General features: G+C 34.0%; 1 protein-coding gene across 1 annotated transcript in view; it reads left to right on the top strand.

The window, feature by feature from the left end:
• Window positions 1–13,430, top strand: part of LOC150005956 (neurexin-1-like) — a 114,200-nt gene extending 100,770 nt beyond the window's left edge. Inside the window, exons 2-4 of the mRNA XM_090280733.1 lie at window positions 7,982–7,999; window positions 11,252–11,281; window positions 13,357–13,430. Of these exons, the coding sequence (XP_090136859.1) occupies window positions 7,982–7,999; window positions 11,252–11,281; window positions 13,357–13,430 (122 nt within the window). The remainder of the gene's footprint in view (window positions 1–7,981; window positions 8,000–11,251; window positions 11,282–13,356) is intronic.
• Window positions 13,431–14,941: the final 1,511 nt, after the last annotated feature.

The following is a 14,941-nucleotide window of genomic DNA, read 5'->3' as shown; positions in this document are numbered from 1 at the left end:
TTTGTTCCTTTATCAGGTTATCTTTTAAAAAGCGATGATAATAGACACATCCTGACAGTAGTTCCAGAAACATAGCAGAACCTTAGTAGACAGTCCTGCATTACGCTACATTGTCCAAATTCTTCATGTTCATTTTCTTTTTGAGAACAGTTTTTGAAATCTACACAGACTTGGACAAGAAGCCTTAAAAAATATTTTCTGTACAATCTTGAATCTTCTTTTTTCTATTTAAGTGTCTTGGGCAAGTCACCCAGTCACAGTTAAGTTAATTGATGAGATAGCATAAAGATTATATAAGATCATGTTCATGAAGGTACATTTGAAGTGGTAAGGCTACCTAAATCTTATACTTATTTCTCTTGAACATTTGAAACAAGTTAATTGAGGTTTTTGTTACATTTTATAAAACATGTTATGAAAATTTCATTTACTCTGTTTTTTGCTTTCCAATGATTGATTCTTAAGAATGAAATAATGTTTTGGATAACTTGATGTTACTGCATTATAGTTAGGCAGCAAAGAATAGCAGTTGCTAAGAAAACACCAATTGCAATATAAAATGTAACCATATTCAATTATGGATACTTTACCTATTTTTATCTGAAAATAATAATTTTATATGTTTTAATCTCAGGTTCTATTGGACTAACTGATTTCAGTCTTTGGAGAAATAAAAATTCTTAATGACCATCTTTCTCCTATTGAAATGACCTACACTTAAAATAAATTTCTATTTGGTTCATTAGGGTAACATTTTAGTCAACTCTGAGAGACTCCTGGAAAATTTTAACATACTATCTCATTTATTTAGAAAATAAAAAATTAAAAAAAACAAACTCCAAACGGAAAAAAATCTCTTCATTAATTTTCAAATGACTTTTAGTGACTTCTACAAATTTTAAAAATTAAATTAACTGTAACTCATAAAAGTATGTAAGTATATTGAGTTTTAAACACTATAAAGAAAATGAGAAACTAAAACCTTTAGAAGAACTGAAAGATCCTTTTAATATTTAGTGTATTTTTCTTCTATGCTATTTGTTACATGTTTAAAGGTTCTAGAAAATTAAAGATAACATGAAATAGTTTTTATTTTGAAATAACATTTCAAATTTTCTTATATATGAGAATATGTGTATAATTGACACATCAGTTTTACATTTTATAAACCATTTTCTATTCAGTAATGCAAATTAATTTGTTAAGTTCTAAATTTAGGACTTCTTTTTACATTATGGGTTAGTCACTTTTTTTTTTTTTTTTTTTTTTGCAGTGTTCCCTTAATTCAATGGCAAAATGTTTGTTTTCTTCTCAGAGCAATTAAATAAGTTTGTTTTGGAATGACCTGAGACACATAAATATAGATGAGTAAATTCAGAAGTATTTGAAAGTTTAAGAAAAAACTATAAACGTAGCATATGTTAGTTTTCTCAAATGAAGGACTATTTGTGCCCTTCAGCAGTTTACCTGCTCTACATCTTGATGATAGAGAACCAAGGACACATTGTGGAGTATTCTCTTCTGGCACTGTAACCAAGCAAGTGGGGCCCATGCATGTGCATGTGGTGCCTTGGTGCGTGACCCAATAATTAGTGTCAAGGGAAACAGGTTTTTATTTACATGGGTGAAACCTCGGAGCCCTGTTCTCTCTGAGATCCAGCACTTCCCTTGCTCCCTAGCTCCCACCAGGCTACAAGCCAAAAACAAGCCAGATAGTTCTCCATATCCTTATCTTAAGCTGGTCTCCATCTCCTCTGGGAGGCAAACTTGTGGGTTTCAAAGTCGCCACCCTTTAGCAGCAGCTGTCTCCTTCAGGATCTGGGGTACATTGTCCTCAGCCTCCATGTAATAGTCCAAGAAAAACATATGTCATGTTGCACTGGGTCATGGTGAAGTCCAGGAAGACACAAGTCCCAAGAGAGTGACTTTCTGTACCCCCTGAGTACCAAGAGTCCATATAACGTCTGGGTCTGTGAGGCAGCAGGTCAGCGTCTTGCAAGGCAGAGTCCTTGGTGGCTCTGAAGTCAGCTAGAGCGGGCATGATCATGCAGCAGCATGCCTCCTTCCTTACAGCACCAGGCCGCATGGTGGAGTCCTGACTACACATCACATAGCTGCTTGCTTACTGCTCCCTTCTCACTGTGGACCAGCTTCACTACAAACTGCATAGCTGTCACTTCTCTACAGGCAGCATGGCCGAACCCCCTGCCAGCTCACAGCTCATTCCTCATGGCTCCCCTACTCCTTCTCTTCTACACCCACTGTGCCTGCGTGGCCCTCCCCTATGATGAACCAGCTCACCTGCAAACTGCCTAGCTACTACATCATGGCTCTCTCTCTATATAGCTCCCCGCCCTTCTTTGAAAACTTGACCTGGAGTTTCCTATATGATTTCCTACTTGGCTCCTCCCACAATGAGCTACATTTGCCAGTTTCCTTTATCTTCTACTTTCTCTCAACTGTCATCCTTAGCCAGGGCAAGCGTGACTCCATGATGCAGGGGCCTCTGCCTCTCGCAGGTGTTGTAGAAGCTCCCCTGGTTATGTCATGAGTCGCTGAAAGCTTTCGGAGTCATGAGTCATGTAGGCCTTTCTTCCGGGGTGGTAGTACAGCTGTTAATAGGTACCAACTTACCATAATTATGCAAAGTATCTTAAGCCACCATAGTATCTTCCACCTCTCCCCTTCCCATAGGCAGGGGCTGTGGAGGGACATGTCTGCTTCTGGGACCTCTTGCTCTGCAATCTCTTCCAGTACCACATGGGCAAAGGATGTCTCCTATTCATTTTATTCATAAAGAAAGCCACAGCTGAGTATTGGCACATCTACATAACCATTAGAAGAGGTGATAAGTTGGGTAGGTAGTTATGGATGTATTTAAATTTATTCTCCCAACTTCAGTTCAAGAGCTTTCTTGGTCTACTGTCTAAAATATGACTTCAAACTCTTAGAAAGAAAGCTCTACTCAACTGAATCATCTTGCTCTGGAGAATTAAGTAGTAGTGATTGAACATGGGTGGAAAAGTACATGGTAACACCCCACTCGACACTATTTGTCAGTTTCATGTCAGAAAATGTTTGCTTCTCAGTAAGCAATAAAACAATAAAATAAGTGACATGAGCATACACAATGTAGACTGTGTCACGATTCTTATGTCAATGTTAAATACAGCAGTTTTTTCCTAAGTTCAGTCATTGAAATTAATATAGAAATGTTAACTCTCAAATTAGATATAGGGAAAAATTGAGGCTACAAAAGCAAAGCAAAATACTCATCAATGTTCTTTATGAAAATTTGAAGTTGTATACAATATAGTTTATGTGAGCTATTTATATATATATATATATATGTTGACTGATAACTATTGAATTCTATCCATTCCACTGAACGGCTGAAACACTATAAGAATTAGCTGTATAATTAACTTGTCTTTCTTCTTTCCCTCCCTTTCTCCATTAACAAGATGGAGCATTTTGAATTGGACACCACAGACTTTGTAACAAAACTACCAACTGTGTGAAGCAGAAACACACACAGTGTCCAACTTATAAAAATACTATTCCAAAAGTTATTTGAATAAATCATTTGAAACCCTTATCAGAGTTCCCCACGGAAACAACACTGAAGGCAAGGTAAACTTCTTAAACTGCTTCACAAGGGACTCATTAATTCTCTAATATACTTGAATCATAGAATTGGACCAAAAGTATAGTGAGATATCCTTGTCATGTTCCTAGGGAAATGTTTTTATGCTTCCAGCTGTGGTGTCAGGAACATCACTTCTGCTGCAAGCTGATGTAGAGCTACCACTCCTTTCACTCCAGAGCAAGAAAGAGAGAGGGAAAAATTAGCTACTTTATTTGGCTCCCTTCATGCCCTGGGACCAGGATTTCAGCAGGCTGGGTGGAAGTATCATTTAAGTGGCTTTAAGTTCAATTTCTTAGCCTACCTGTTGAAAAATGTTTTTGAAACTAGCCAGATTCCTGTGCGGGCATTTTTTTCTTAATTTTCCATGATGGATCTTTTTGCTTCCTTTTCTGTTGAACATTTTCTTGGTTCTGACTGGCATTTCTCTTCCTCCAGCTCACTGCTGTACAGATCCACACTCTCAGTGATTTTCTCCATTTCCCAGTCCTTGAAGCCTTCCCATACTATTGAGATTTTCTAAAGGCTTTCACTGCTAACACCAAATGAAAAATAAAACTAAGTCCCATGCTGTGCCACTGTGGGAACTAGACTCTGCTATGCTGGCATTTAATTTCCAAAATGAGAGGTGATGTCTTGAAAAGTAATATGAGGAGCTGGAAAGGCAAGGGTAGAAACTAGCGGGCCCAGTGTGTGGAGGAAGAAGGAACTAGAATCTTATTCTTCATTTCTCCTGCTGGCTAGTACTACCACCAATTTTGCTACTTAGTAGTCTACCTCGGAGGGCATGGATCTGGATGGGAAGCCACCTGCCTACACTGCATTTTTGATGGAGGAGAGGGTTCTTTGAAAATGAAGGGAGCCAGTCATGGACAACTAGCAGAGAAGAAAGGCAATCAAATCGGAGAAGGAAAACCCAAGTGGTGACAACTTCTTTTGGCCATTCTTTATATACAAAATATAACGCATAAGTTGACAACTGCTTGTACATTTAGGTGAATCTTTTCGTATTGCAAAACGTAAACACTGATTATACAAAAAGGAGTTATTTGGGATATTTTGTTTCAAATTCTGTTTTACCCACTGTCATGAGTATATTTCTGATTTTCTTCATATTGAAACACACACATTGTTTTCTTACTCATTTCTCTTTTCTGTCTATGTAATTAAAATTATATGGAAAGAACACTGACATGATAAATTAAAGAACTGCCCTTTCGTTCTTATAGGCTGGGGGCAAAAGGAAAAAGTTTGTGGAGATGCTCTTTTGAAGTAATTTAAAAGCACACAATTTGACAGCCTGCGGCTCCCCTTCATGTCAGGACATCACCATCATTCATAACATGGTTGATATTCTGGTGCCTAATTCCTATCTTTGTGAAGGAAGCACCTCTAATCTGAAAGAGAAATACAATTTCAGGTAACTTTTCCTCGTTTTCTATTCGATATTTTCACAATCAAAAGAAAAAAATGAGCGCGATCTTTTTAGGTTGCATGGTCATTGTAGTAAAACTGATTATTAAGGGACTCACTTCATGTACACAGCAGCATTAGGTGAGCAGAATTAAGAAGCCAGGGTTTCCTGCAAATCAAGGGCTTTTCTCTAAGTTGACAGTATCTACAGGTAAGGCTGGATGGACTGCTTTCTACATTACACTAAAGCACAATACACTGCTTTATCTTTACATTGTGGCATGCCAATTTCAGCAACTCTGTGTGGCTGCTGGAAACCAAAATAGTATTTGATTGCATACGGACCCACAGCCAGAACAAAAGTTGAAGTGATCAGAAAAACTGTTGTTTTAAACCGAATGTTCTTTGTTTATTCCCAAAGCCAAGTAGAAAGGAAAGATAAAGGAAAAAACAAACAAACCTGGAGAGTGATTGTAAACACCAGAGCTACCACCATTTATATAAGTATATCCACATTCTGAGATAACATGGATAATCTTTAGGTTAACAGATTTTACATTAATTAAAACCAAGAAAAGGATACCAAAGGGATATAGAATAAAATGAAACAAGTAAAAAAAAGCTTTTTATCCTATGATTGAATCTGAAAATATGTGGAAACTCAGGGCAAGGCTGTTCCAAGCCATTCTTCTTTTCTTTTTTTTAAATTTTTATAGGAATTAATATATTACCCTTCCATTTACTCTAGTACTTTGATTTTTTACAAATCTGAGTCCTCCTAGACCATTTTTCTGAACTTGGTCATGTCAGGATTTGTTTACACATTGAACATAATTTGGATTTGCATAGAAAGAGCCCCATTAGTCAACCTGGTTTTCCTTACGAATAAAATCTCAGAGAGATGCTGGAAGGCAGGGTGGGGGCAGTAGCACCCGCTGTGGCCCTTTGCCTTAGTTAACAGTGAAAAGAGGATTTACTTTCAGGGAGCAAATCAATGACCTTGATTTTATTAGCACAACTTCCTTTTCTAAAATCCTACGTAGCACATTTTTAAAATTGGTGTGAAACCTGGGCCTGTTTTATTTTGTTGGTTTGTTTCTCATTTTTCTTTTCCTATTAGACTTTCATGCAGCATTACTCCCAAAACCTCTTTCTGGGATTGTACTACTCACAACCATATTTGGTAGTTTTTTCTTACAGAAATTAAATAGTGCTCTAGGATTTGATAGATCTTCTCGGCACTTGACCCTCTTTTAAACTCCCCAATTTTGTTATTACTCAACATAATAAATACTATTATTAAAAATAATTTTAAATGTGGAATGGAATTTCAAAGGACAATTACTATAAACTAAAATGTTTCTTAGATATTGAAAGAATCTGGATCTTTGTATGATTTCTTACATAAAGCAATAAAACAAAACTTTTATATCTGTCTCCATGTCATGCTTGAGTTACCTTGAAAATTAACAAATTCAGTCTTATTCCTTATTTGGTAGACTGGAAACCAAATGCACATAGCAAATGGCTATCACATACCAAATATTTCAATTATTTTTAAAATTTCTTGTATGGATGTTATTGTCCACATTTATCCACTGGTGATTTTCTATTATATATTAGTCCACATGAGTCAGTGTGCCTGTGTTGATGTTACAGTTTCCAGCTAATATAATTTAAACAAAACTGATGATTTTTAATTCATTAATAACTTTAATCATTAAAAATGTTATTTGTTGAAACTTATGAAATGATGTATTTATAGTTGTATTTCTCTCACTTTTACACTTGCCATAGTTTTGTTCTTTAAAAAGACTTTTGATCAAATGACCAATTAAAAAAGTATAGATAATTTAAAAAATTTATGAATCAGACTGGGAATTTCAACATGAATATACTGTATTATTAGAAAAAATTTGGTTAGTACTGAAACATTGCTCTTGCCCTAGTCCCATAAAACAGCTTTCCCTTACATTTCCTACCTGGATACAAAGCCCTGTGTCTCAGATAGTTCTTGAATTGTCTCATACATACCAATAGTTTAAATCCCATTCACTTACATGATTAAATGCAAATCTGATTAGATATATGCATGTTTGTATAAACACATATACACACATGAAAATATATTTAAATAAATATGTAAATGTTTTATAGATATATGGAAATATAAGGGAAAGTTTACCAAATATTGCCATTATCTTAACTTCATTCATATTCACACTCTAAACAGAAGTACAAAGTGAATAAATCTTGAAAAACTTTGCCTAGTGGATATTCCTAAATGGACTTCTCTTGCAATGATTACTTTTTCTACTTAGCATTTTAAAGGTTAGCATTTTAATAATATAAATCATCATTTACAATGAAATATGAGCACTTTAAGTAAGTTAGTTAAATTGTAGATTTTAGTTGTATATTTATATTGTGGTTCTGTAAGGGTAGAAATTGAAGTATCAGAAATATTTAAAGGCCATGATAGAAAATGAATTACATATTTGGTAGAACTAGAATATCTCTAAGTGAGACTCCATGGCTATTTTTCTTTCATCCAAGTCCAAATCAGAATTTAGAAATAGAATCTTTAAGAATGGTATAAAAAGCTTTAAAAATTATTGCCTAGATAAACTGTGCCGGCATCATGTAAAAACGTTTGCTTTACACAAGTCAGTGGAAGATTTTAAAACTCCTTGCTCGGGGCATACCAGTGTCACTGAAATTTAGTCTCATGCTTTTTAAATGTTGCCAGTGGGAGGGAACCTGTCTCCCGTGATTTGTTTTTCCCCTTGAATGGTAGCGATGGAGCACTGCATGCTGTGTTTGGTGCCTTGCATGAGGAAGACATGCAGAGGCAAGGTCCAGTCTGCATGCTGCTTAATGAATGTTTTTCCTTTTCTCTCCCTCCTTGTCCTGTGCTTTCAGAAGACAACAATGTGGAAGGTGGGTGCTTTTTACTTTTCTTTTTCAACTCTCATTTGCCTTTTGTTTCTTAGTATTAATAGGGTACATCTTGAATTTAGACGGTAAGTTAACAAACTTCTTTCTGAGCATTTGCTGATTTCTGGATCATGTATCATTTTTCATATAGAACACACATACCCTCTACCCCAGCAACCACAAGTATATGAAATTCTTTCAATCTTAATTTTAATCCTTGATGGATTTAAGCATCCCATATGAACCTTAGAATACTTATTGCAGTGTTCTGTATGGAAAAATAATACAATCCTTTTTTTATTTTAAATGAGGAAGTATTTATTTGCAGTTTCAGAACACAGTGCATGCATGATTCTTTCTTCATTTTTCTCTTGATTGAAATGATTTCTTTTCTTTTGGAGTTGTTTAACATTACTTTATCTCAAGCCAATTGGTTTAGTTTTAAAGGATTTGATTTATAAAAACAGAATAAAGTACTGATTATCAATAAGAGGCATACATTTAGATTAAAAAGTAAGCCTTTGACCAGTGGAAATGAAAGCATACAGCACTCCACCATGATTAATGGTAAGTATATTTGTAATATTCTGTGTCTGTTAAATAAACCTACAGTATTTATTTAAGTTCTTCAAAAATTATCTCTCAAGGAGTTTTGAAAAAGATACACATATTTCTATAGAATCCAACAGACTAAACATATTTCAACATTCTATACTTAAAGAACTTAAATGCATTAGTTGATGTGCTGTCAAACAAACCTCATCATGATAAAAATGCAAAAAGAACTAGTTAGAACAAAGTATTATGGAAAAGAAGATGATGTTCCACCAGATACATAGTTATAGCATTAACAGTTTTGCTTAAACAATTTACCAATATCTATATGTCAGAAGCAAGCATTTAGCATATTTTATTTTGCTGCAATACTTTGAAATAAAATTATTGTGTAAATATAATATATATTTCTACAGAATGACAGATTTCGTAGGAAAAAAGTTCCTCATTGAAGTTTACAGATAAATAGTAAAGCTACTAAGATTTGTTGTTTCCAATAAAGAACAATTTATGTTAATATAAAGTTGATCCATACAAGTTTCAGCATATTGTACGTGATTCATTCATGGACAGTATAGTTGTTTACTTGCTGAACATATCTGTTTTATTATTTAATTAAAGTAGATTAAACTCCAAAACAAATCACCAATGACTATTTTTTCAAGTGTTGGCTCTGCATAAGGCTTGTTTTTCTGTACTATAAATTTAATAGCATGTGAGTATGCACTTGATAAAACATAATACTATCCTGTAAGTCTGACTTATCTCAAAATCAGTCTCATTTATACTATGCATGTTAATTACAATCAAGAGATTTTAAAAATATATTTTCATCTTCTTTTGCATTTTCTTAATTATACTGTAAAGTTTCATGGTTTTGTTCTTTTCTCTTTAAATCCAGTTGCATTCCAATGAGCTTTAAAAGCCACCTAATAAGCATGAATGCCTCTCTCCTCACACACAATCATCCCATGAAAAATTCTGATAAGATTTTCAGAGTATAGGCCCATAAACTACTGCAATAAAGTTTATTCAGTCATAATTTTAACATCCCTATGTATAAGTCAACTTTGGTAATATAGTCAAGTTTCCTTCTATGTAGAAAATCTAGCATAAGGAGTGTGAGTGCTTTTGAAATATATTCATTTTCACCCTTACCCAGCTTGTATTAAAAACCATTAAGAGATGTCTGATATATTTTGTAAAGGTTAGACCTGGTACAGAGATAACTCCCTGATATTGTGTACAAAATGTTGTAAACTGTTATTAGGAAATATGTATAGTAGTTTTAAAAGTGAAATTAAATGAAAACTTCTATTATTTGGATAGATAAGCCACTATTTCTAGGCATATAAAATATCATGAATCACCTACAGATCATAAACATTTTAATCTGCCTATGTGATTTTTTTGTTGTTGTTGTTAAAATCACCTATAAATACAAAAAGAGGCTGGATACAAAAACCTTAAACTACTATGTTTAATAATTTTCATATTGTGATTATATGATGATTTGTATTTGTATCTGCCCTAAGGAATGTTTATCTGTAAAATTTTAAGGATATAACACTGATTATTTTAATACTGATGTAAGTATTACATAATGTTATGTAGCTCAATTAAAGACTCAAATATGTTTGAAATAACACTGGAAATTAAATATAAATTTTGTTAAAATTTTATGCATCTATATTGCTCTAACATTTCCCATATTTTTGAATATACATGGCTTGAGTAGTAGTTTTATTTCCGAACTTAGAATAAAAAGTAGGAATTATGCCTTTCAGTAAAAAGTATCTACTTGGATTGTGAAATAATTTTTAAAAGAACATTAGTAGTATTCTTTAGAAAAGGAGTGATCTTTAGCCTGAAGTTAATTGTCAAATAAGAGATAATAAATAAATAAATAAAGGGAATTAAATATTATTATTTCAATCAACTTCCTTGATGAAATTTTTTCATATATGTATATATAATATATACTCACATTAATTCATACTTCAGTATTTAAGTAATGTTTAAGTAAAATAATAAATAATTTTGTTCTCCATGGAAAATTACTTGAGGCTATTTAAAGCTGACCCACTGTTCCTTATAAACATTATTCTATAATAAATTCTAACTTAACAACTGCATGTCTAATGATCTTTTGTGTATTTGAACAAACTTAGTCAATTGCTACATGTGTCAGACATAAAGATATTTCTGCATTATCATTTCAGTTTGACTAAGGTTTTTATTTTTCATTTAATTATGAAACTTCTCATTTTTTTAATGAGGGGAAAAAGATCAGACCCAGCCCATATTTCAGGTATTCCTTTGGGTTTTTAAAAGTCTAAATTCATCACCAAAGAATGGCAAGCCCTATGGGGGCAGTGTCCAAAACCAATGAAGGGCAGATGCAATATTAAGGGATTGGTTGGATTTTAAGTCATGCTCTTATGCTTTTTATTGTTCCAACTGATACGAGTAGAAATACACAGTGCAGCATATGCCATTGTCTAAACTGTAGTTCTGTAACTCTTTGCCCCAAAGCATTCCAACCAGGGGCTGAAAGAATGCTTTTTGATTTGCCTCTGAGATACAGACATGCCTCATAGGAAACAAGATGTCTGTCATTGAACATTTTTGTCACCTTGACAACCCTGCCTTCCCATGCTCCCTTGTTTATTGCTGACTGTGCTCTTGTTTCCCTTCAAGGTCTGGCGCACCTGATGATGGGCGACCAAGGTATGGGCTCTGTTCCTTTTCCACTCGCTTTCAGTGTTTTCTTGTTTCGTAGCTGCTTTCAAACCATCACCGCAAAGGATGGGGAAATGCTTGCGAATGATCTGGCTGCAAATTAAATACATAACTTTTGTTCACATTTTTTTTTTTCATATGTTTTTCTCCCCTTTATTTGTTGGTCTGATTTTTGGTTTGCTTCTTTGGCTTTGGTATTGGTTCATTCTTTGCATTCTAATATGTGAAAATAAATGAGACATAAGGACTTGTGATTTCATTTTCACGCACTTATCAATATATGCAGTTAAGGGTAGTTATAGTAAAGAAAAACCAATTGCCATCAAAAATTAATATCTGAAAGAAGATATTCAGTTTAACCTAGTGTAATAAAAAGAGTCCATCTTTTACCCATGCATGGCAGTTTGGGAACATGCAGACATCTTTGACTTCTGGCTTCTGGAGTGCTGAGTACAGTGTTCCACAGAATCAGTACTTCTTTTACCTGTAGTCATTATGTGTATCTTCTTTTTGTGTACTATCTTAAAGTGAGCATGGGCTTTGCAATTTCCTTGCATGTATTGCCTCAAAAAAAAAAAAAGGCACACTTCTCACCATGGACTGATTGTATCTCCATTTGCTTTCAAACCCTTATTTATTCCTTCTTGTCTTATTTAGTTTACAAAGCGTAGTGCATTTACATATATTCATAATTCTTATTGTTGTTTCTCTCCTCTTTATTCTCTTTGTATGGAAACCCTTTCTTCATGGAACCATTTCATCAAATCAATAGGTAAAAGTAAAGGTATTACACTATTTTATTTCTACCTAATATCATCTGTATGAATTACAGTGTGTCTAAGTTATGCAAATGTCTTTATACCCTTTGCCACTAATAATGGGCACGGGGAGGTATGTATAAGTGTTAATTAATATTTTATGAGTTTAAGGTAAGAAAAAATCCAAAATACTTCATTCCTTTTTTTTTTTCTTGCTCTTTAGAGTAATTTTTTTTGTCATGTCAGCTGCTTATATAATTAATGTACTTAAAAATTAGCTGCAGTTTTCGGTGTCAGTTTTGACAGTGTCATTCAATGGTAGTTAAATGATGAGTATGGTCACCATAAATAAATATACCATCTTCAAGCATTTAACTCTGGAGCCCACCTGCCCCAGCCATTCTGCATTGGGATGTAAGTCTAAGCATGCACAGCATTAAAATGGTTCTGCTCATCACCTCGTTGTCTGCTAGATGTCACACATGCGCAGTCACTCCATGATAACCTGGAAGAGGCAGGATTGCAAAAGAGATAAGCAAAGGAACAAGACAAGCCTGTTCTTTGTTTTGTGCATACTAACTCTGTTTTAAGAACATTATCAACCAGGTATATATTCTCGCATCTCTTGGTAAGTCAGGCATGTGTGCTCTTTGACAACATTGGTGTCAAATTTAAAAGCATGTGTACAGTAATTCACCATTTAGAACCGTCCACATTGTGTTTAGTGCTTTCATTAAAAGGAGGTAGATGGTAGGTAGTGAGGTAGATATGTAGTATTGCCTTTAAATGAAACTTTCTAAAGTATATATTAACTAATGTACCCTTGGTCTCCAGTTTTTATTTGTTTGTTTGTTTGCATTTTTTGGTTGTGTTAAACACAGGAATGTGTCTTATCCTTGAATTCTCAGAATCTTTCTTATGCTCTGAATCTCAATCCAGTGACTGGGACCAAAGCCCCCAGTCCTGCAGCTTCATGTTTGTGGCATCTAGCTGGGAAACGCTTCTGCTTAAAAAAGCACCTGAACATGAGCTGGGCAATAAGTAGTAAATGGTATAAAAGTTTTAAAAATGTAAAGTAGAGCTTTAGAAACAAATGCTACTTGGATACTTTGAGTTAATAAAAGAAGAGCATATGCTATTGCAGTTTGTTATTTGGTCAACCATTTTCAGTGATTTAATCTCATCTTAAGCCTTCCAGCAACTATGCAAATGACAGTATGTATGGCTTCTTTTAGAGATTTTGTGTACTATTTGGGATGATTTTTAAACGTTTTTTTTTTTTTTTTTTTTTTTTCTTTTTGGCAGACAAATCACCACCCACTTTTCTTAAGTGGGCATTTCCCACCATGTTCCTTAGTATAAGATTCCGAGTGGCATAAGGGAACAGTATATTTTATTTTACTGGCTGAGTAAAATATATCTATATGTATTTATTCCTGTGCACATTGGTAGAAATGGATGTACTGTATATATACAAACTTTCTAAATATGCACACATATTCATTATGTTGTGAAAAATAACTCAAAAATAAATTTTTAATTATATAACCATTTAACTCTACATAAGGAATAATTCACGTTTATGCTAAACTGATACTTGTTTGGGTATAATTAATGTGCTACTTAACTTCATTCAGTTTTACTATTTAGTCTTAAATATTTTCTGTAGGTATGTGTGTCAAACATATTTTTGCTAAAATTTTCATCAAATTTTATTCCTCAGTCAGCAGAAAACTTCAGAGGACAGGGATTTGTGTCTCTATGTGTGTGAGTTTCCTTTACATTCTTCTTCTGTTAATGGGACCAGGATGCTTTTTAATGTTAAACAGAGAAAGAAAATTTAAGATGGACTTGAGTATTTTAGACTGGTCCCATTACATGTAGTTGAATTAGATGTATAGAAATTAAAAATGTGACTTGTAAGTCTTAACTGCAAATTAATTCAATAAATCTGCATTTGAGATCACAAATACAATCTTGACTATGACATGCATCCACATTCAAAAAGTGTTATTACAATAGGGAAATGGAAATGTGGTGGTCAAGGAAGTCAGATGACAGAATGGAAGTGCTATAAGAGTGGGAAAAAGTGATTGGCATTTAAAAAGATAAAGGTCACATGAATCAGGATGGTTCTTAGGTAGATATCCTTGCCTTGTGCAACCTTGAAGAAGTCAGAAAATGTCTAGCCACCTGACACTGTAGCTTTCTAGATCAGATTAAATCCTAAATGTTAACCTCCCCAGTCTAAAATAACTCATTTGAATTGTAAATTTATGCTTCCCAAATCTTTCTGTCACAGCATAATCTTGTACAATTTTTCTTGACACCACTTTTCTTTTTATGAGTAATGAGTTCAGGGTCTCTGGAATGATCATCTCTGGATTAATGTTTTTTATTTTATTTATTTATTTTATCCAGAAGCAAAATTGGATTCTGGAACATTATTATTATTTTGATGATTTTTTCTGTATGGATTCTTAAATATTTTCTAAATTTTTTAAATGCTCAGGGATAAATGAATGCATTTAATTTTTTAAAAAGGGGGTAGGTGTAAGTAACTCATCTAAAGAGAATGTTCCTTCTTCATCTTCCTCCCTAGCCTTCTCTGTAGAGGTAAGCACTGGTATAACTGTGATGGATTCTTACAGAGTGGCTGTGGAACCTTCCTACTCCCTAATTAATTGTTCAGGGCTTGGAAACTGAAAAATGCCTTATCATTTGTACATCACAAAAACATCTAAGTCAGCTGGAGACATGTTATGAATCACTGCTATGTGCCCACGGAATCATAATGAATAAAATAAAGCTTTCTCACTCTTCCCATAGACCATTGTGCCTCATATTTTCAATTGATCATTCTGTTCCGAACTCTAGGGTCACTTGTTTG

This window comes from Furipterus horrens, unplaced genomic scaffold, assembly GCF_987537825.1.
Source record: "Furipterus horrens unplaced genomic scaffold, mFurHor1.1.pri manual_scaffold_6, whole genome shotgun sequence".
NCBI classification, from domain to species: Eukaryota; Metazoa; Chordata; class Mammalia; order Chiroptera; family Furipteridae; genus Furipterus; species Furipterus horrens.
Note: the sequence above shows the minus strand (reverse complement) of the source record. Positions and strands in the feature narration are given on the sequence as shown.